This window comes from Scaptodrosophila lebanonensis, unplaced genomic scaffold (genome assembly GCF_003285725.1).
Source record: "Scaptodrosophila lebanonensis strain 11010-0011.00,11010-0021.00 unplaced genomic scaffold, SlebRS2 tig00001412-arrow-pilon, whole genome shotgun sequence".
NCBI lineage: Eukaryota > Metazoa > Arthropoda > Insecta > Diptera > Drosophilidae > Scaptodrosophila > Scaptodrosophila lebanonensis.
In genome coordinates this window covers 6,925,585-6,942,199 of record NW_022060739.1, presented here as the reverse complement: position 1 = coordinate 6,942,199, position 16,615 = coordinate 6,925,585, and the positions used below count along the sequence as shown (strand labels likewise).

General features: G+C 35.7%; 1 protein-coding gene across 1 annotated transcript in view; it reads left to right on the top strand.

Annotated features, from left to right (window-relative positions):
• The window catches only part of LOC115631278 (protein Wnt-4), a 39,649-nt gene extending 32,463 nt beyond the window's left edge, over positions 1-7,186 (top strand). Inside the window, exons 4-6 of the mRNA XM_030527992.1 lie at positions 4,993-5,491; positions 5,564-5,791; positions 6,604-7,186. Of these exons, the coding sequence (XP_030383852.1) occupies positions 4,993-5,491; positions 5,564-5,791; positions 6,604-6,846 (970 nt within the window). The 3' untranslated portion in view covers positions 6,847-7,186. The remainder of the gene's footprint in view (positions 1-4,992; positions 5,492-5,563; positions 5,792-6,603) is intronic.
• The last annotated feature ends 9,429 nt before the right edge of the window (positions 7,187-16,615 follow it).

Below are 16,615 nucleotides of genomic sequence, written 5' to 3'. Positions count from 1 at the left end.
CTTTAATTGAGCATTATTTTCAAATTGGACACCTTTACTTAATTAAATCACATTTACAAACACTTGAAAAAAATAAAAACAAAAATTGACTGACACTGCGCAATTTATTTGAAATCACGAACACACACATACATACATAAGTATGTATGTATGTATGTAGGCAGCACATTAATCGCGCGGCATTTTCGCATTAATAAATACATTCACACACAACTTAATATGTACACATGATTTTGCATCATTTTTGCAAATATTTAAACTATTAATTAAACATTTTCTCCGAGTTTTCGGCAACTCCAAACAAAAACGGCGCGACGCGCTCAACAGGTCGAGAAAAACTAAGCCTTGCATTGCAGCTGCAAGCAGAATGCTCTCTCGACGAAAGTAAAAGTGAAGGCAATCAATCAAAAATCATAGCTGTAAATCCGCTCTTTATTGCAAGAATAAAATAACAAAAGAGACGAGCGTGCGCAAGTCTTAAATACGCACTCTTAGAAGATAACAAAAAAAATATATATATATATTTACAATAAAAATAATTGTTATTAATTGCAATTAATATATAATTTGTAATATCATTGCTGTTGCAAATTTGTCAAGGAATAGTCATTATTCATGGTTGAGAAATTTCGCTTAAAACCCGTCAAATAATCCTTAAAAAATTATTAATGCTGTTGGCAAAATAATTTGTAGGCCTCCATTGAGTGCTCAAACAATAATAATTTTATATTGAAACTCTGGAAATTGTACAGTGAAGTCTCGCTCTAGCCCTCCAAAAAAAAACTAATCGCAAGAGAGAAAAGCCAAATATTAAGTGAAGTATAAGAAGACCCCAAGAAATAAGCCCTCAAAGTACAGGAGGAAGCATTCCGAAAGCTATAATCATACCGTTCATCCTCTAGAGGCTATAAAATGCTAAAAAGATATGCAAATGAGTCAGCTTAGCTTTGAAATAATATGGTATGGAGTGATGAATATAAATACAACATTTTGTGAATTGGGTGGTGAACAACAATTGTGGAGAAAGGCTAATGAAGCCAAAAACTTAAAAAATATAAATCAAACTGTAAAGCATGATATGGTAATGAATGATGGTGATTGGATGAATAGCCTCATCTGGAGTAAAATAAAACGAAAAAAATAAATGTAAAATGACACTAAAATGGACAAGCATTTGTTCTTAAACATTTTGAAGGAAAATCTTGAACAAAGTGCGTCAAAACTGGGATTAGAGGCGAAATGTTTTTTTGTTTCAACAGGCCAATTACCGAAACACACCACGTATCTCTTTAAAGATTGGCTCCTTTATAAGAATAAACAATTGCGTACACCGCCAAAACCTCGAGAAATTAGTCCTATCAAACACATACAAGAAATTGAGTATGAATTTCTTATATATTCTTTTATAGTTTATAAAAACCAAATTTGAAGTTGATTGGTGGAGAAATTCAGTATTTTCAAACAAACTTTGGAGCTCTTTTTACCTCCTTTGGAACTAGAATTTACAAAAAAAAAAACCCCCCCTTCTTAGTGATCACCTCCACCATAAAAGACAACTTGTGTCAAAATTTCAGCTTCCTAGCTCTTACCGTTTGGGCTGCGGGGTGTTGATTGTGTTCCAATTTTTCCATGGGAAAAATACCATTTTGTATGCCCCAGGAAAAATGGTGAAAAACCAAGTATGCAGTGTTTTTTGGATTCTTTCAGAGAATACAAAAACCAAGTTTGAAGCCAATCGAATGAAAATTTCACATTTTTCATACAATTTTTGGAGCCTGTTTTCGCCCCTTTGGAGTTGGAATTGTCCAAAACCGAAAACCACTTCTTAGTGCTCACTTTCACCGTGAAAGAAAACTTGTTTCCAAATTTCAGTGTCCCAGTTCTGATTGATTCCTAGAGTGATTGCCAATCAGTCAGGCAGTCAGTTAATCAGGACAAACGTTTTTATATACATATATAGAGATTTGTATATAGAGATTTTAGCTCAGATCCAGCCAGCTCTTTAAATGATAATGGTCTGGTGTTATAAATCAATTTTTGTTAATCCGGTGGATCGCCATTAGCATCCCCATATATAGTAGATAAGTTTTATGAAAACTATTTGCAGGAAAAATATACAACCATAAAAATTTTAATGCAACACAATTTTTAACCAAAAAATGCTAAGCCAATTGAAATATATTTAAAAGACAAGATAGTTTTATTGTAATAAGAAATTTGCCAAATCGCTATTTGCAGAAACAGTAAAATTAAAAATTTTAATTCAACACAATTTTTAGCCAAAAAATGCTGATCTAGTTGAATTATATTTCAAAGACAAGATAGTTTTATTATAATTAGAAATTTCCCAAATCGCTATTTGCAGAAAAACAACCCAAATTTTAACCAAAAAAAAAATGATGAAGAACTTGAAATATATTTCAAAGACAAGATAATTTTATAATAATTGTAACATTTTCCAAATCGGAAACTAATATACGAACACTATTGACAAATAGCAAGCAAACAATTTGTAGCCGAAGACACTTGGATTCATTTTAAATATATTTTGTTCTCTAACAAAATAATAAATAAAATAAATAAATTGTTGTGTTATTCTAAAAATAAACAAATTTGAATGCTGCAAGGTCGTTTAACGACCTTCTTCTAATGTTATAAAATGGCTGATTTATAATTTGTAGCACAAATTACTTTTCATGTCTCGCTCCGACAGATTCCCCAATTCGCTGCGGTTCTGGCGAAACTTTTTCGCATTTAATCAAGCGCTAAAGTGCGTCAAATAACGAAATAAAACAGCAGGAGCTAAATAGATAAAAATTCACCAGCTATACGAAAAACGCAGATACACACACACACACACACACACACTGAAAAAGGCTGAGTTGTAAACATTTGGGCATTCAATTAATTAAGTAATTGCAAAAATGTGGCAAATTAATTTCACATTAGAGGCGAGCGTGTGATTTTTCTTTTTCATACTCTTCCCACAAAAAACAACAGCAACAACAATAACAATAACAAGCGAAACATGTAGAGAACATTTGCATGAATTTGTGGCGCTCATAAAAATGATTAACAAATGTGGCAAAGCGGCAACAATTTTAAATCAAAAACCTACAGATGAGCTGAGAATTAGCGCTGATGGAGATACGGATTCAGATTCACACAAAATCAGATACAGGGCGGAGACGGAAATGGCCATACATAGTGAAATATACATATGTGTGTGTGTGTGTGTGTGTGAGTGTGTTTGTGTGCGCATTACTCATACGCCAATTTACGATGCACTCAAGTTTTATGAGAATTTAAGATTTCCTGCAACAACAACAACAGCAGCAACAGCAACAAAAATTCAGACTAGCTGCGCCATATACGGCCGATGTCGGGCAGGAAGCGGTCGGTCGGTCTCTTTACAGCAACTAATAAGCGAAAATAAATAGAGAATACCCAACAGCCCAGCAACTAGGGAGTGTACAAATTTCTGTCTAAATTCGGGCAATTCCCTGTAATTGACAAGCCAGTGTGGCAACTTCTAATAGGGTCTCTCTCTCCCTCTCCCTCTCCCTCTCTCTCTCTTTCTCTCTCTCTCTCTCTAACGGTAAACGATAAACACCGTTGTGTTGCAAGCTAATACGTGAAGCCGACAAGTGGACCTGAGTGTGTAGGTGTGTCAGATTTTTGTTGTTTGTTTGTTTGTTTGTTTTTATTTTGTCAAGAAACTCTCTGTGGCACTCTTAAATCATTTGTTTAGTGTTTTAATTTCCTTCTTCGTCTATAAAACAACAATTATACATTTAATAACACACACACCCTTCTTTTTGCTATGATTTCATAAAAAAAGTAAAATTATAAACAGAGTTTGGACATTATTATTTGAATGATATTTTTTGATTTTTTTATTATTCTTTTTGCTATGAGTTATATATTATATATATATATATATATATATATTATATATTATTTGAATAATTTTGTTTTAGTTTTTTTTTTAGATTTTTTTGAAATTCTTTCTTGAGTCAGAGCTTCCAAGTTAGTAAAACATTCCCTTTCGTAAGTCGATCCCAACTAATTCGAACTTGTTAATTGTTAACGCGAAAGATGGGATTAAGAGATCAGTTGAGATTTTCGGTATCCTCGAATTATGAGCTAGTTGGGTCGTTGATAATGATTGCTGCAATTCCTTGCACAACTACTTTTATACCCTGTATTCGCAGGATACTACTATTCATACTTGTATCTATTTTTAAAAGGCGTTTCCTCAGGCATCATTTCTCTTAAAAGTTCTGCTTTATAGGCACTACCAGAACCTTCTTGCAATATGATGATAACGGCGTAAACAAAAGTATAATTACAATAAAAAGTGAAATGTTCTTATACATAGATACTAGAAATTTAATATAATTAGATAATCCAAATATATATTTAAGTGTAATGTTTATTTATATGGAATTCAACTTACTGTAAATCAACAAACAACCAAAACACGTAATAACGTTGTTTGAATTCAAATTCTGCGCGCCTCGTGAATTCCAATGAAAGCTGGTTGCTACAAAATGGCTAATATGCAAAACTGCACAGCTAGGTGGAGTTTTGTTCTGCTTCTCCATACAAAGGTGAATACCAATTCACCACAATCCCTTTAGCAAATACTTAACCCTTTGTGTAAGAACACACTTTAAAAGCAACATGTGCTTGAAATGTTATTTTTCTCTAAATAAATACTACTTATATTGCAATGTTGACGACTTCAGGCTGACCAAAAATTTTAAAGATTGAAAATAGTGTTTAGTGTTTTAGTGCAACAAAAGATAGCGTTCAAATAGAATGGCTAATGGGAATAGAAATTCACCACAGCCACGTCTTTAAACACCTTTAGCAAAGACTTGAACCTATGTTTAGCAACACAATGCTCATTCAAATGCAACATTTATTAAAAATTATATTCAATAGAAATAAAAAATAATTCAACATTTTTCCCCCATTTATTTACAGCGAACACTTTCTCTCCGAACACACTGTTATGGCCGTTTTCACGTCTCAGGGCCAGGTGGGTGGTCCCTGCAAATACATGCCCGCCACTCGCCGCCAGAACCATCAATGCCGCAAGGAGAACGGACTGCCGGGCACCTTGGCCGAGGCCCGTCGCCTGGCCACCACACACTGTGAGGATCAATTTCGCTACGATCGCTGGAACTGCTCGATTGAGACGCGCGGCAAGCGCAACATCTTCAAGAAACTCTACAAGGAGACGGCCTTCGTGCATGCCCTGACTGCCGCGGCCCTCACCCATTCGGTGGCGCGCGCCTGCGCCGAAGGACGCATGACCAAGTGTGTGTGTGGCACCCGCAAACAGAATCGTGTCGATCAGGACTTCCAGTGGGGCGGCTGCAACGACAATCTGAAGCATGGCAAGCGTGTGACGCGCAGTTTTCTCGAATTGCGTGGCGGCGAAAATGATGAAATGACTGAGATATTGCAACATGACTCCGAGGTGGGATTGAGAACTAATTAAAATGAATTTGGAAATATGTTTGCTATTAACTCTTCCTCCTTTTGCTTGCAGGTTGGCATCGAGGCCGTTTCCACGCTAATGAAGGATAAATGCAAATGCCATGGCGTCTCTGGTTCGTGCTCTCTGAAGACCTGCTGGAAGAAGTTGGCCGATTTCAATGCCACGGCCACACTGTTGCGTCAGAAATACAATCAGGCCATACGCAAGGCGCCCAATCAGCGAACCATGAGGCAGGCGCCCTCAAGTCGCATGAAAAAGCCGAAGCAGCGACGCAAGAAAGTGAGTAAGCTGCGCGCTCAAAGCAAAAGCTCTCTCTCTCTCTCTTAGCCTACTCTCTCTCTCTTAGCCTACTCTCTCTCTCTCTCTCTCTCTCTCTTATGTCACTCCCTCTCTTATCTCACTCCCTCTCTTATCTTACTCCCTCTCTTATCTCACTCTCTCTCTTATCTAACTATATCTCTCTTATCTCACTCTCTCTCTCTCTTATCTCACTACCTCACTTATGTCACTCCTTCTCTTCTCTCACTCCCTCTCTCTCTCATCTCCCTTTCTTAACTCACTCCCTCTCTTTAATTTCACTCCCTCTCTCATCTCACTCCCTCTCTTATATCACTTCCTCTCTTATCTCACTCCCTCTCTTATCTCACTTTCTATCTTATCTCACTCCCTCTCTCTCTCTCTCTCTCATCTCCCTACCTTATCTCACTCCGCCTCTTATCTCACTCTCTCTCTTATCTCACTCCCTCTCTTATTTCACTCTCTCTCCCTCTTATCTTACTCTCTCTCATCTCCCTCTCTTATTTCACTCCGCCTCTTATCTCACTCGCGCTCTTCTCTCACTCCCTCTCTTATCTCACTCTTATCTCACTCTCCCTCTCTTATCTCACTCCCTCTCTTAACTTACTCCCTCTCTTATCTCACTCCCTCTCTTATCTCACTCTATCTCCCTCTTATCTTACTCTCTCTCTCTCTTATCTCTCTCTTATCTCACTTTCCCTCTGTGATCTAACTCCCTCTCTTATCTCACATCCTCTCTTATCTCACTCCCTCTCTTATCTCACTCTCTCTCCGTTCTTCTCTCCCACTAATAGCAACAGCAGTCGCAGTACACGACTCTCTACTATTTGGAGACCTCGCCCACCTACTGTTCGGTCACCAAGGATCGCCAGTGTCTGCATCCGGACAATTGCGCGAATCTCTGCTGTGGGCGTGGCTACACCACTCGCGTCTTCAAGCAGGTGGAGAAATGCCGCTGCCGCTTCAATAACGGACGCTGCTGTCAGCTGATCTGCGATTATTGTCAACGCTATGAGGACAAATACTATTGTAAATAGATGGCCCATTCACAATAACAACACACACACACAGACTCACACACACACATACACAGCTACTCTCCCACGCTCTCTATCTCTCTCTCTCTCTCACACACACATACAAAGCTCTTTGTAATTTGTAACTGTAATTTGTAATTTGATGGCATTTTTTCATTCCTAACTGCAAATTTATTGACATAAACAATGCACATACTCGTACATACATACATACATATATACACACATATATGCATCAAGTTAGCTGCCGGGCCAGGCACTTTTTACATGACAACAACAACAACAACAACAACGTAATGAACAACAACCATGGAAAAAAATCACACAAAAAAATGGCAAAACTTCACTTAGCAAAACGAAAAATCGCAAAAAAAAAAATACAAACAAGAACAACAACACGCAGATGCTAGCACGCAGCAACAAAAACAAAAACAACAATTTTAATAAGTATTTAAATAAAACAAACCAAAAACAACAAAAAACACAATGAAATGAAATAAAAAGTTTCACAAACAACACCGGCGTTTTTGCTTGGCGCGTTTTGCGCGCGTTTTTGAACGCGCCAGCTACCAACAGCTTCTTCTTAGCTACAATTAGTGCGTTTCTTTATTTTGAAAAACAAAAGTTATGCTTAACACGGAGACGGAGACGTCTCTTATTGAATTACACCTGCCTATTGGCTGGCGGCTCCGATTTTGTGTTCTGAAGGCGGCTTTAACCGCTTCTAACCCGCAGAGAACCGACGCGTCGGATGTGCTGGCAACTGGTTTTTTGGACGCTGTCAGCATGTCTGTTTGTGTGTGTGTGTGAGCCTTAAATTGCTCGAGCACGACACTGTGGCTTGGCAACATCCTTAACCCTGCAGTGAGGCGTTGACATTCGCTTTAAAGCTGACCCAAAAAAAAAAAAAAACACACACACACAAATGTTTGAATGCCAACTCATATTTTTCACATGTCTCTAAGCTCAGCGTAAACAGCTTTATGCAAATCAGTTAAATGCTCGGCACAGTGGGACGGATTGCAAACAGAGGTGGAGAAAAGGAAATTCCAAAAACTGCCTCTCAATTGGAAGTTGTTGTCTTATTTTTATGGTAAAGTGAAGTTCTAGAAGGAAATTAATTTTTCTAAAAATAAAGGGATATGTTAAGAACAAAGAAATACATTTTACTAATGTCTAGACAATTCTGCTTGCATTATATAATTTTTTTGAATAACATACTTATATACAGTAAAATCTCAAAAGAGATAACTATAGTAAAAGTTCATCGCTCGGTAAACAGCATGCCGCTCGAGGAATTTAAATTTTCAGCTAACTTTTCTACAAAATTTCAAACCGATTGAAGTTAGGAAGTGGAATGAAATTAAATGAGTGTGGGATGAACTGCCGCTATCTTTTCTTATAAAAGCATGGAATAATATAACAAATAATAATAATAATCTGATTTTAATAAATAAATTGAATAAATTAAATGGTTGATGTTGAAGGTAAGTAATAATCTTAACATCAGCATGAGATGAGATGACATTAGAAATCGGAACAGGGATAACATTACGGAAGATAACGACGATTTCAAAGTGTCAGTTGATAAAGGATGATCATTTATTTAGCAAGATATTCAACAACCAAAAGAGATCTACTCAAAAGCAGTTAAAAACATCAATACCAGGATAACATAGTTTGAAAACAGTAACGATACAAATCTAAATGGTGAATGGGCTTTAACATAAATATGTCTACTTTTACTTTGCTGCCTCTTACATACATACGTACAAATGTTTGCACATAATTGCAAGCTAAATGATTCTAACCAGATGTTTCAGATGGCATTAAGTTCTACGAACAACATTTCATTTGTTCGAACGAATACAACAAAAAATAGAAAACAGATGAATGGAAGAAATATATCCATTTATACATTCGATTATTGCGCTAAATTTGATGTCAAATATTATCCAATATTTTGAATATCCAACCCATTGTGCAGTGCAAGCATTATCCTTGGCGTTGAGTTGATGAATTGGAGCGAGGACAAGTCTTCTGAATACCCTACGCCACCGCTTTGACACTGATACGCTTTGTCAACGCTATTCCGCATTGAGTGTTAAACTGTTGCGTGATAACAAAAATGGCGGCGACGCGTCTGCCATGAAGGAATAAACACACACACATACACACACGTACAAATATTCCTTGCAGCTTGCAGCAGGACGTCGGTGCTGTCTGGAAAAATCCAAATACCCACACGTTGACACATTGCTTGGCCTTTTGTTGTTGCCTGCCTCCTGGCCCCAAACGAGCAAAATGTTTATTTAATATGGGATTTAAAAACAATATTTGCTTTGTAAACAACCTTCGCTTTCCACGCTCGTGTGCCGCATTTGATTCCCAAATGTGTGTCTCTCCCTCTGTGAGGGGGTGTGTGTGTGTTGGTTTGGGAATTATAAAACGATTTTCTCATTGCAAAATTACACATGTAGACATGCTATATATATGCACATATATCTTCATACTATGTCACGACATCTGGCCGACATGTCAGGCTGTAAGAAAATATTTATTGTTTGAGGACCAGGATAGAAGACAGAACACGATTTTGTGGCTGTATTTGAAGAAGCAGAACAGCGGCAGAAGCAATTAAATTAATTACATTTCGCATTAAGGAAAAAGAAGGGAAATGAAAAATTTAATATATTTGCTGAACAATTGTCATTTACATAAAAATAAATAATAAATTCTGGAAAAATAGCATTTCAACTAGCATTGTGCAAGGCTTAAAGCTAAACCAAAAATGCATTTCTTTTGGTATTAAACAAATAATTAAGCAAAAATCAAGTTTCACTGAGAACTAAGTAAGAGAAAATTCGATTTAGCTATAGAGTATGTATTTTGAAAAGTCAAAACAATAAAAGGCTTAAATGGGGAAGATAAATGAGGATTTTTTATCTTTTAAGTTGAAATTATAACGTTGTATTATTAAATATCTTTATTTTATAATACTATACTTCAATATAAATCATAGTTTTTGAATTTGTATCGACAGCACTATTTGTTGATTTACTAAATAAATAATAAAATAAAAGATGATGCAACGCTTTTGGAAATATCTACCCTGCGATCTATTGAACGCTGCAATGAAAAGCTGAATTAATTTACACAATAATTTATTGTAGAATGTATAGAATGAGAACTGAAAAATTATTGTTAGTCCCTGAAGAAAATAAATGGAGATGCAAAAAATAAATGAACAAGGGAGAAAAATATTCATATTCGAAGGACCCTTTCCACTCTGTCGCTAAAAAATGTGCGCTGCCTCAAAGCCCTTGGATATTTCATTTTTGGAATATTATTTCAGAAAATAATATTTTGAGCTATCTAACTATCTTCTTCTTTATTTAACGACTTTTAGTGAAAAACAATTTATCTTCTTACATTACTTTTTATTAAACTTTCATTATAAGAAATCAAAGAGCAGAGATGATGTTTTTTTTTGCCTTTTACCCTTAAGTAAACAGACAGAATTTCTGGTGCTTTTCAGGAATTCTTATAGATCGTAATCGCATCCAGTAAGTCTGTTAAGCTGGCTGGAATATTTAGATTTAGTGCCATTAGCAAGCCACCTCAACTACGGTGCACAATTGTGTGGAAACCAAATAAAATGTTAATATTTTTTCATTACTGTGTTTAATTTTGTTTGTTTTTGTTTCTTTCAGAATCTTAGAAGACAATACATATGTTAACAGCCCAATTCTTTCATCATTATTTCGATTCTCAATTAATTATTAATTATTATTAAATGACTTCAAAAAAGGAGGAGTTTCTCAATTCGTCTGTATTTCGGTTGACAACGACTTCAAAAATATCAATAATAGTACCTACATTATAATAGAAGAATATGCAATTATTTTTTACTCTTCTCTGCATATTTTTTTTTTTAAATAGTATTTTTTCAAGTCGGGTTTTCTTTTAAAATGTTCGTTGATTTACATAAAAAAGACGACAATGCATAAGCCTCATTCCAGATCCTAATAACTCAGCTAGAAATGAAAAAACTCTTCTGGGATCATCTTCTTCTCTGCTCCTCAACCTGTATCCTTAACAGCCTAAGATTTGAGTTTCGTGGTTCACTCACTGACCCAGACACTGGCAAGTCTTACACTCTCCTTCATTGATTGATTGATTGATTGATTGTTGGCAAGTTATCGTCTTCATTGCTTTCATCGCGCGTACAATTTCATGATAGAACATCCAAACAAGTTAGCAAGCAATCATTCACTCAGCTGCGAGCTGCGAGTTACGAGTTTATTCATAAAAAGAAAAGTTACTTAAACTTTTCTCTACGCAATATTGAAGAATAAATGTTGGGGAAAATAGCAGAAATGTGGCTCGAATTTAAAGTCGAAGCCAGGGACTGTAATCATTATAAGTGTTATTAAAAAAATTACAAAATAAATAAATAATAAAATAAATAATAAAATTAATTATATATAAATTTTGTCCTTAATCCTTATGAAACAGACAAAATTTCAGCTTGAGTTTTATTTTTGATCAAAAAAATAAAACTCAAAGAATAATCATTATTTTATAAGTTTTCTTTTTTTGCTCATCAATAATGATTATTGGTTAATTTTTAAAGTAAAACTCAAAATTAATCATTAAATTGTGAGCGAATGAATACAAATTAAAATTTAAAAATCATGGTGAAAATACATAGATATTCCTTAAAAAGGATGTCAGTAAATTCCTCGCTTTCCAAAAGTTACTATAAGTGAATGATTTTTTCGTTAAAAAAAAACAAAATAATCATTATTTGCGGTCCCTGGTCGAAGCTATCGAATGTTTTATTTTCGTAATCGAAGACGCCGTCAATGGGGAATTTGTCACGTCAGATGCCTACCCAGAATCGAATTGAGGGTACTACATCAATATCCATTACTTAATCAGCCGTAGGCCCAACAATTGTTCGCACACTCCCCCACAACAACAACAACAACAACAACAACAAAGAAGGCAAACAAATGAGCCATAAAAGTAATTAACGCGCACATAAAACATTGTCAGCGACATGAAAAACGAAACTGTAACAATATTCCAACACAACAACAACAACAACAACAAAATAATAATTATTATTTAAAAATGCAAATGCAAAATGAAAATGAAAATAAACAAAAGCGAAAATCAAAATAAATTTAAAATCAAAATGCTGAACTCAGCAGCGAGCACGTAGCGAATGAAAGTGAAGACACAACAGACGGGCGGACGGATGGACGGACAGACAGGCGGACAGACGGACAGACAGACAGAAGACGAAGACGTCTCCAACGAAGAAGGTGATGATTATGATGATGTTCTAATGAGAAAGCGGGCAAAAAGTTTTTAAGAACAAGTACACCCGAAATGCCCGAAAAGTGCAACAACGCGGGCGCTAAACGAGACGAGAAAGTTGAAGCCAGTCAGTTAGTTTTCGTATCTGACAGATACGTGTGCCGCAGTCTATACGAGACGAGCGCCACAACAAAACAAAAGTCAGTCGCTGCTCGCTTTCTTACAACATATTCATGGGAACCGTCGAGCCAACAACTCCCAAAATGAAGCCTCAATTGCTTCTAATTGGGTTCCTACTCTGCTATTCGAATTTTGAGCTAACACTGAGGTAAGTAGAGCTCTAAATTCGAGCAATTCAGGCATCATCATATTTCTCTCTCTCTCTCTCGGATTCCAACTCGTTTAGCTCGCCCATGGACAGGCATGAGTTGCAGTTGCTGGAGATGATGCGCAATATTCTGGGGCTGGAGAGCCAGACGCCCATTACGCCAGCCGAATCGGTGCCTTGTGATGACAGCGACTTGGGTTGGCAGGAAGCGGATCATTCCGCCGATCTAACTCGACTCTTTGAAGACGAATCTACTGAATCGACAGCGGATGACTGTGCGGGCGCAGATGCCGATGTGCTGGAGACGAGCGGCGAGCATTGCATCGATTTTGTGGCGCCCTGCGATGAAGCCAAACAACCGAAGCCGAAGCCGAAACCAAAACCGAAACCACGACCCGTTCTATCCATAGACCATCCCTGTTTCGTGCGCTTGTTCTACCTAAGGACCCCGCTACTGCCCAAGGATCCGTGCCAGAACTTTACGCTGCCCGTGGCAGCCCCAAGAAATCGCCAAAAAGCGAAGCATTGTGATGATAGAGCTAGATTGCTGGCGGCAGCAAGAGCCAATGCCGCTGTCGTGCCAACAACAACAACAACAACAGCAATTGCAGCACAAAATACAACAACACTAGACACAACAACAACAGTTAATTCTGAAGAATTAACCACAACTGTAGCGTCAACAACAATCGCTCAGCAGCCAACAACAGAAGACGACTCTACCACTGTGGAAAGCACAACCACACCAGAACCAACAACAACAACAACAACAACGAGAGCCACAAAGAAACCAAAAAAACAGATAAAGCGCAAAAAAAGCCAAAAAAATCGTAAGCACAAGAGCCCCGATGTGCCCGATAAGCCCGAATTCCAATTGGATCCCTCGACCCAAGCCAGTGAGGTTATTCAAGTAATATTCACGACCGCAAGACCTGGGGAGATGCGCTCGAGAGCCCTAGCCGAAAACCTCGAATTGGACAGAGCACCACCACCAACAACAACAACAACAGAAGCCGAATCCGAAACAGAAACAACAACAGAGCAGAGCACCACAGCAGGTACTGAGGAAATGGAAACGGAAACGGAAGTGGAACTGGAAACCACCACAACAGGCATGCTGGGCATGGGTTCGATGGATGTCCTGGCAGCATCTGATGGTGAGTAGTAACTGAAAGTCTTTCAAATATATACACCCAATTCTGTTTTTGCACGGTAAATTGGTTCCATTAACAACCGTGTAAAAAAAGACATTCATTATATGCAAAAATACGTGATGAGTTCCTTATCTCTAAGGAAATATATAAAAAGTTTTAATTTTCCAAGAATTACATCAAAATCGTGTAAAAAAATAACGTGTAAAAACAGAATTAAATGTAATAGATATCACATCTGCTGAAGCATAATAATAATCTGTTAAAAGCCTAGTGGCTCAGCACCAAATTCCCTGTCCGTTCCGTCTTTCCACTCATCCAGGAACCCTTTGATAACTTAAAACAACAATATGGTTTTTTTGTAAAAATATTGTCTATCTAGAACTTTATAATTTGAAGCTAAATGTTTTTGTTGTTATATAAGCAACAGAGAAAGAACGAGGTTTTATACAAAACTGAAATGGGAAGAAGAAAACAATTTTCAAGCTTTGTTTTGAATAGAACAAGTGGATTCTTAATCAATTCTTATATCGATAATTCTGAAGGTATGTCTCGATAACATGGTCCGGTTAGGAATATTCGCATCATTCTTCATTATCAAAACGTATAAGAAAGAAGAATTTCGGAGAATTGGTAAACTAACCTGTTATAATCTGAAAGAGTCTAAACTTTAGAAGAGCATTGAAAAACATAAACGACACATGTGAGGAAAGTTGATTGTTGTTGATAGCATATATATAATATAATGGCTTGATGTCGACTCCCAATTCTTCTTAGCTATAAAAAAGTATGCCAATTACAAATCTTTCAATATTTTGCAATCTGATTTCCAATCAATTAAGCAATATTCGTATTCTATAAATTATGAAACTTCAAAAACAAAATCAACTTAAAGAATAATATACAGTTTCCATATATTTATAAATATAACTAAAACATTGGCTTGATGTCGATTCCCAATTCTTCTTAGCTATAAAAAAGTATGGCAATTACAAATCTTTCAATATGTTCCAATCTGATTTCCAATTAATTAAGCAATATTCCTATTCTATAGCTTATGAACATTCACAAAACAAAATCAAGTTAAACAATAATATACAGTTTACATAATTAGAACTTAAACATTGGCTCGATGTCGAAATTCAAGAAGAATCCGAAGATTGGCCAATAGGTGCTCTAAGCCAATTCTTCTGATGCTGTTAGTCACTTGCTTTTATATATTTATTTGATGTCCTTTTTTTGCCAGTTATAATTAAAGTTAGAGACCATTAGCAGATATACCCTGATGTATAATACTTTCTTTCTTAGACTTGGCAACAAACACTGACGATTGCATGGATACTGCAGAACAGGACACGAACTTATGTCCTCAGTTTACGTCGCCAGAAGACGAAGCTGGTGAGTAGCTATGGAAAAAGAATGCGAATTTCTTCATATACAAATATACATATACATATACACATACATACATACATACATACATACATTTCATAGTATATACATTTATTTCTATACAATTTGAATGTTTCTAGAAAAATCTTCAGTTTTTAGGAACAAACTGTGCTTTTCGCAAGTCTATAAGTAAATAGAATAGTTTCTTAAATTGTTGGTGCAGGTCTCAATAAAATATATATTTGATTATTTCAAACACATAAACAAATAAAAGCGATTAGTTTGAACTTGTAAATTCAACTGTAATTAGATTCAAATGCAATTATTTCAGCTAAATTTTTATGACGCTAGTTAAATAGTCTGGGAATCGTTGAATGGCCCTCTAAGCTTAGTTTTATAGGTGGCCTACTTTTTTCTAAAACCCCAAATCATTTGAAATGTTAATTAGAATATTTAAAAGCTTAAACTACGGTCAGACGTGCAGATAGTTTGTCCACAAATCTTTGTTATTTTATAAGTTGTTTGTTATTCTTACATAAAACTTTATTTTAATATGGAAAGCCTATTGGTATTGATTAGAGAAACATAACATTCATGCAGGCTTGAAAAATTTGTGTACAAATTATTTGCCCGCCTGATCATAACTTCAGTAAAAGTCAACTTTAAGAATTTTTATAAAAATTTTTTGATTTCTTATTATTTACAATAAATTATTAATTACTTTTCATACATTTTGAACTAAAGAAACACACTCTGACACGAGCTTTTAATAAAACTTATAATAATAGCAGACCTATTCCGATTACGATTGCTCTGCAAAACTAAAACAAAAATTTCGTATTTCATATTTCTCGATAATAATCATCTTGTTATACAAAATATTGAAATTTTGATTGAAACATAATCGGTTCTGAGAACTATTGAACACTTTTACTGTTGTTCTTCAAGTAATTAAGAAAAAATTAATTAATATTTATGCTTCTCATCATATCCAGAAAAGGTCTGTATCTAACAAATGCTGTGAATCGAAAGTAATGAGTTATTGAGAAATTATTATTGAGATGACGAATGAAGTAGATTAATACAAATGCTCCAATTAACACATGAGTTCCAAGAAATTCTGTTCATCTTAACATTTAGACCCATTTACGGAATTGAAGATAGTAAAAGATTCTTTAATTTATTCACAAGCTTGAAGAATTGTCAAATAGATTCCTATTTTCTTCCCGTCTATGGCTAGTATTGTATAGTATAGTTGACATTTTCTATATTATAATAATAATTCAAATGGGTTGAATAGTGTAGTTCCTATGGGTTCTCATAATGTTCCTAGTTCGATAGCTAATAATGAACTTCTGTGAAAAAAAGCTGACGTTATGCATTGAAACCGAATATTTCAATTGTTCAAAAACTGAAACAGATAAAATTTTCGATTCCGAAAAATGCAACTAATTTGCAAAAAAATACAGGCTTCAATATCTGAAGCACATTTATTTTAAGAGAAGACCAAAGGGAAACATTCGCCACAGATATCAGATTAAAAGATGAAATAAGGACACCAGAGAAGATT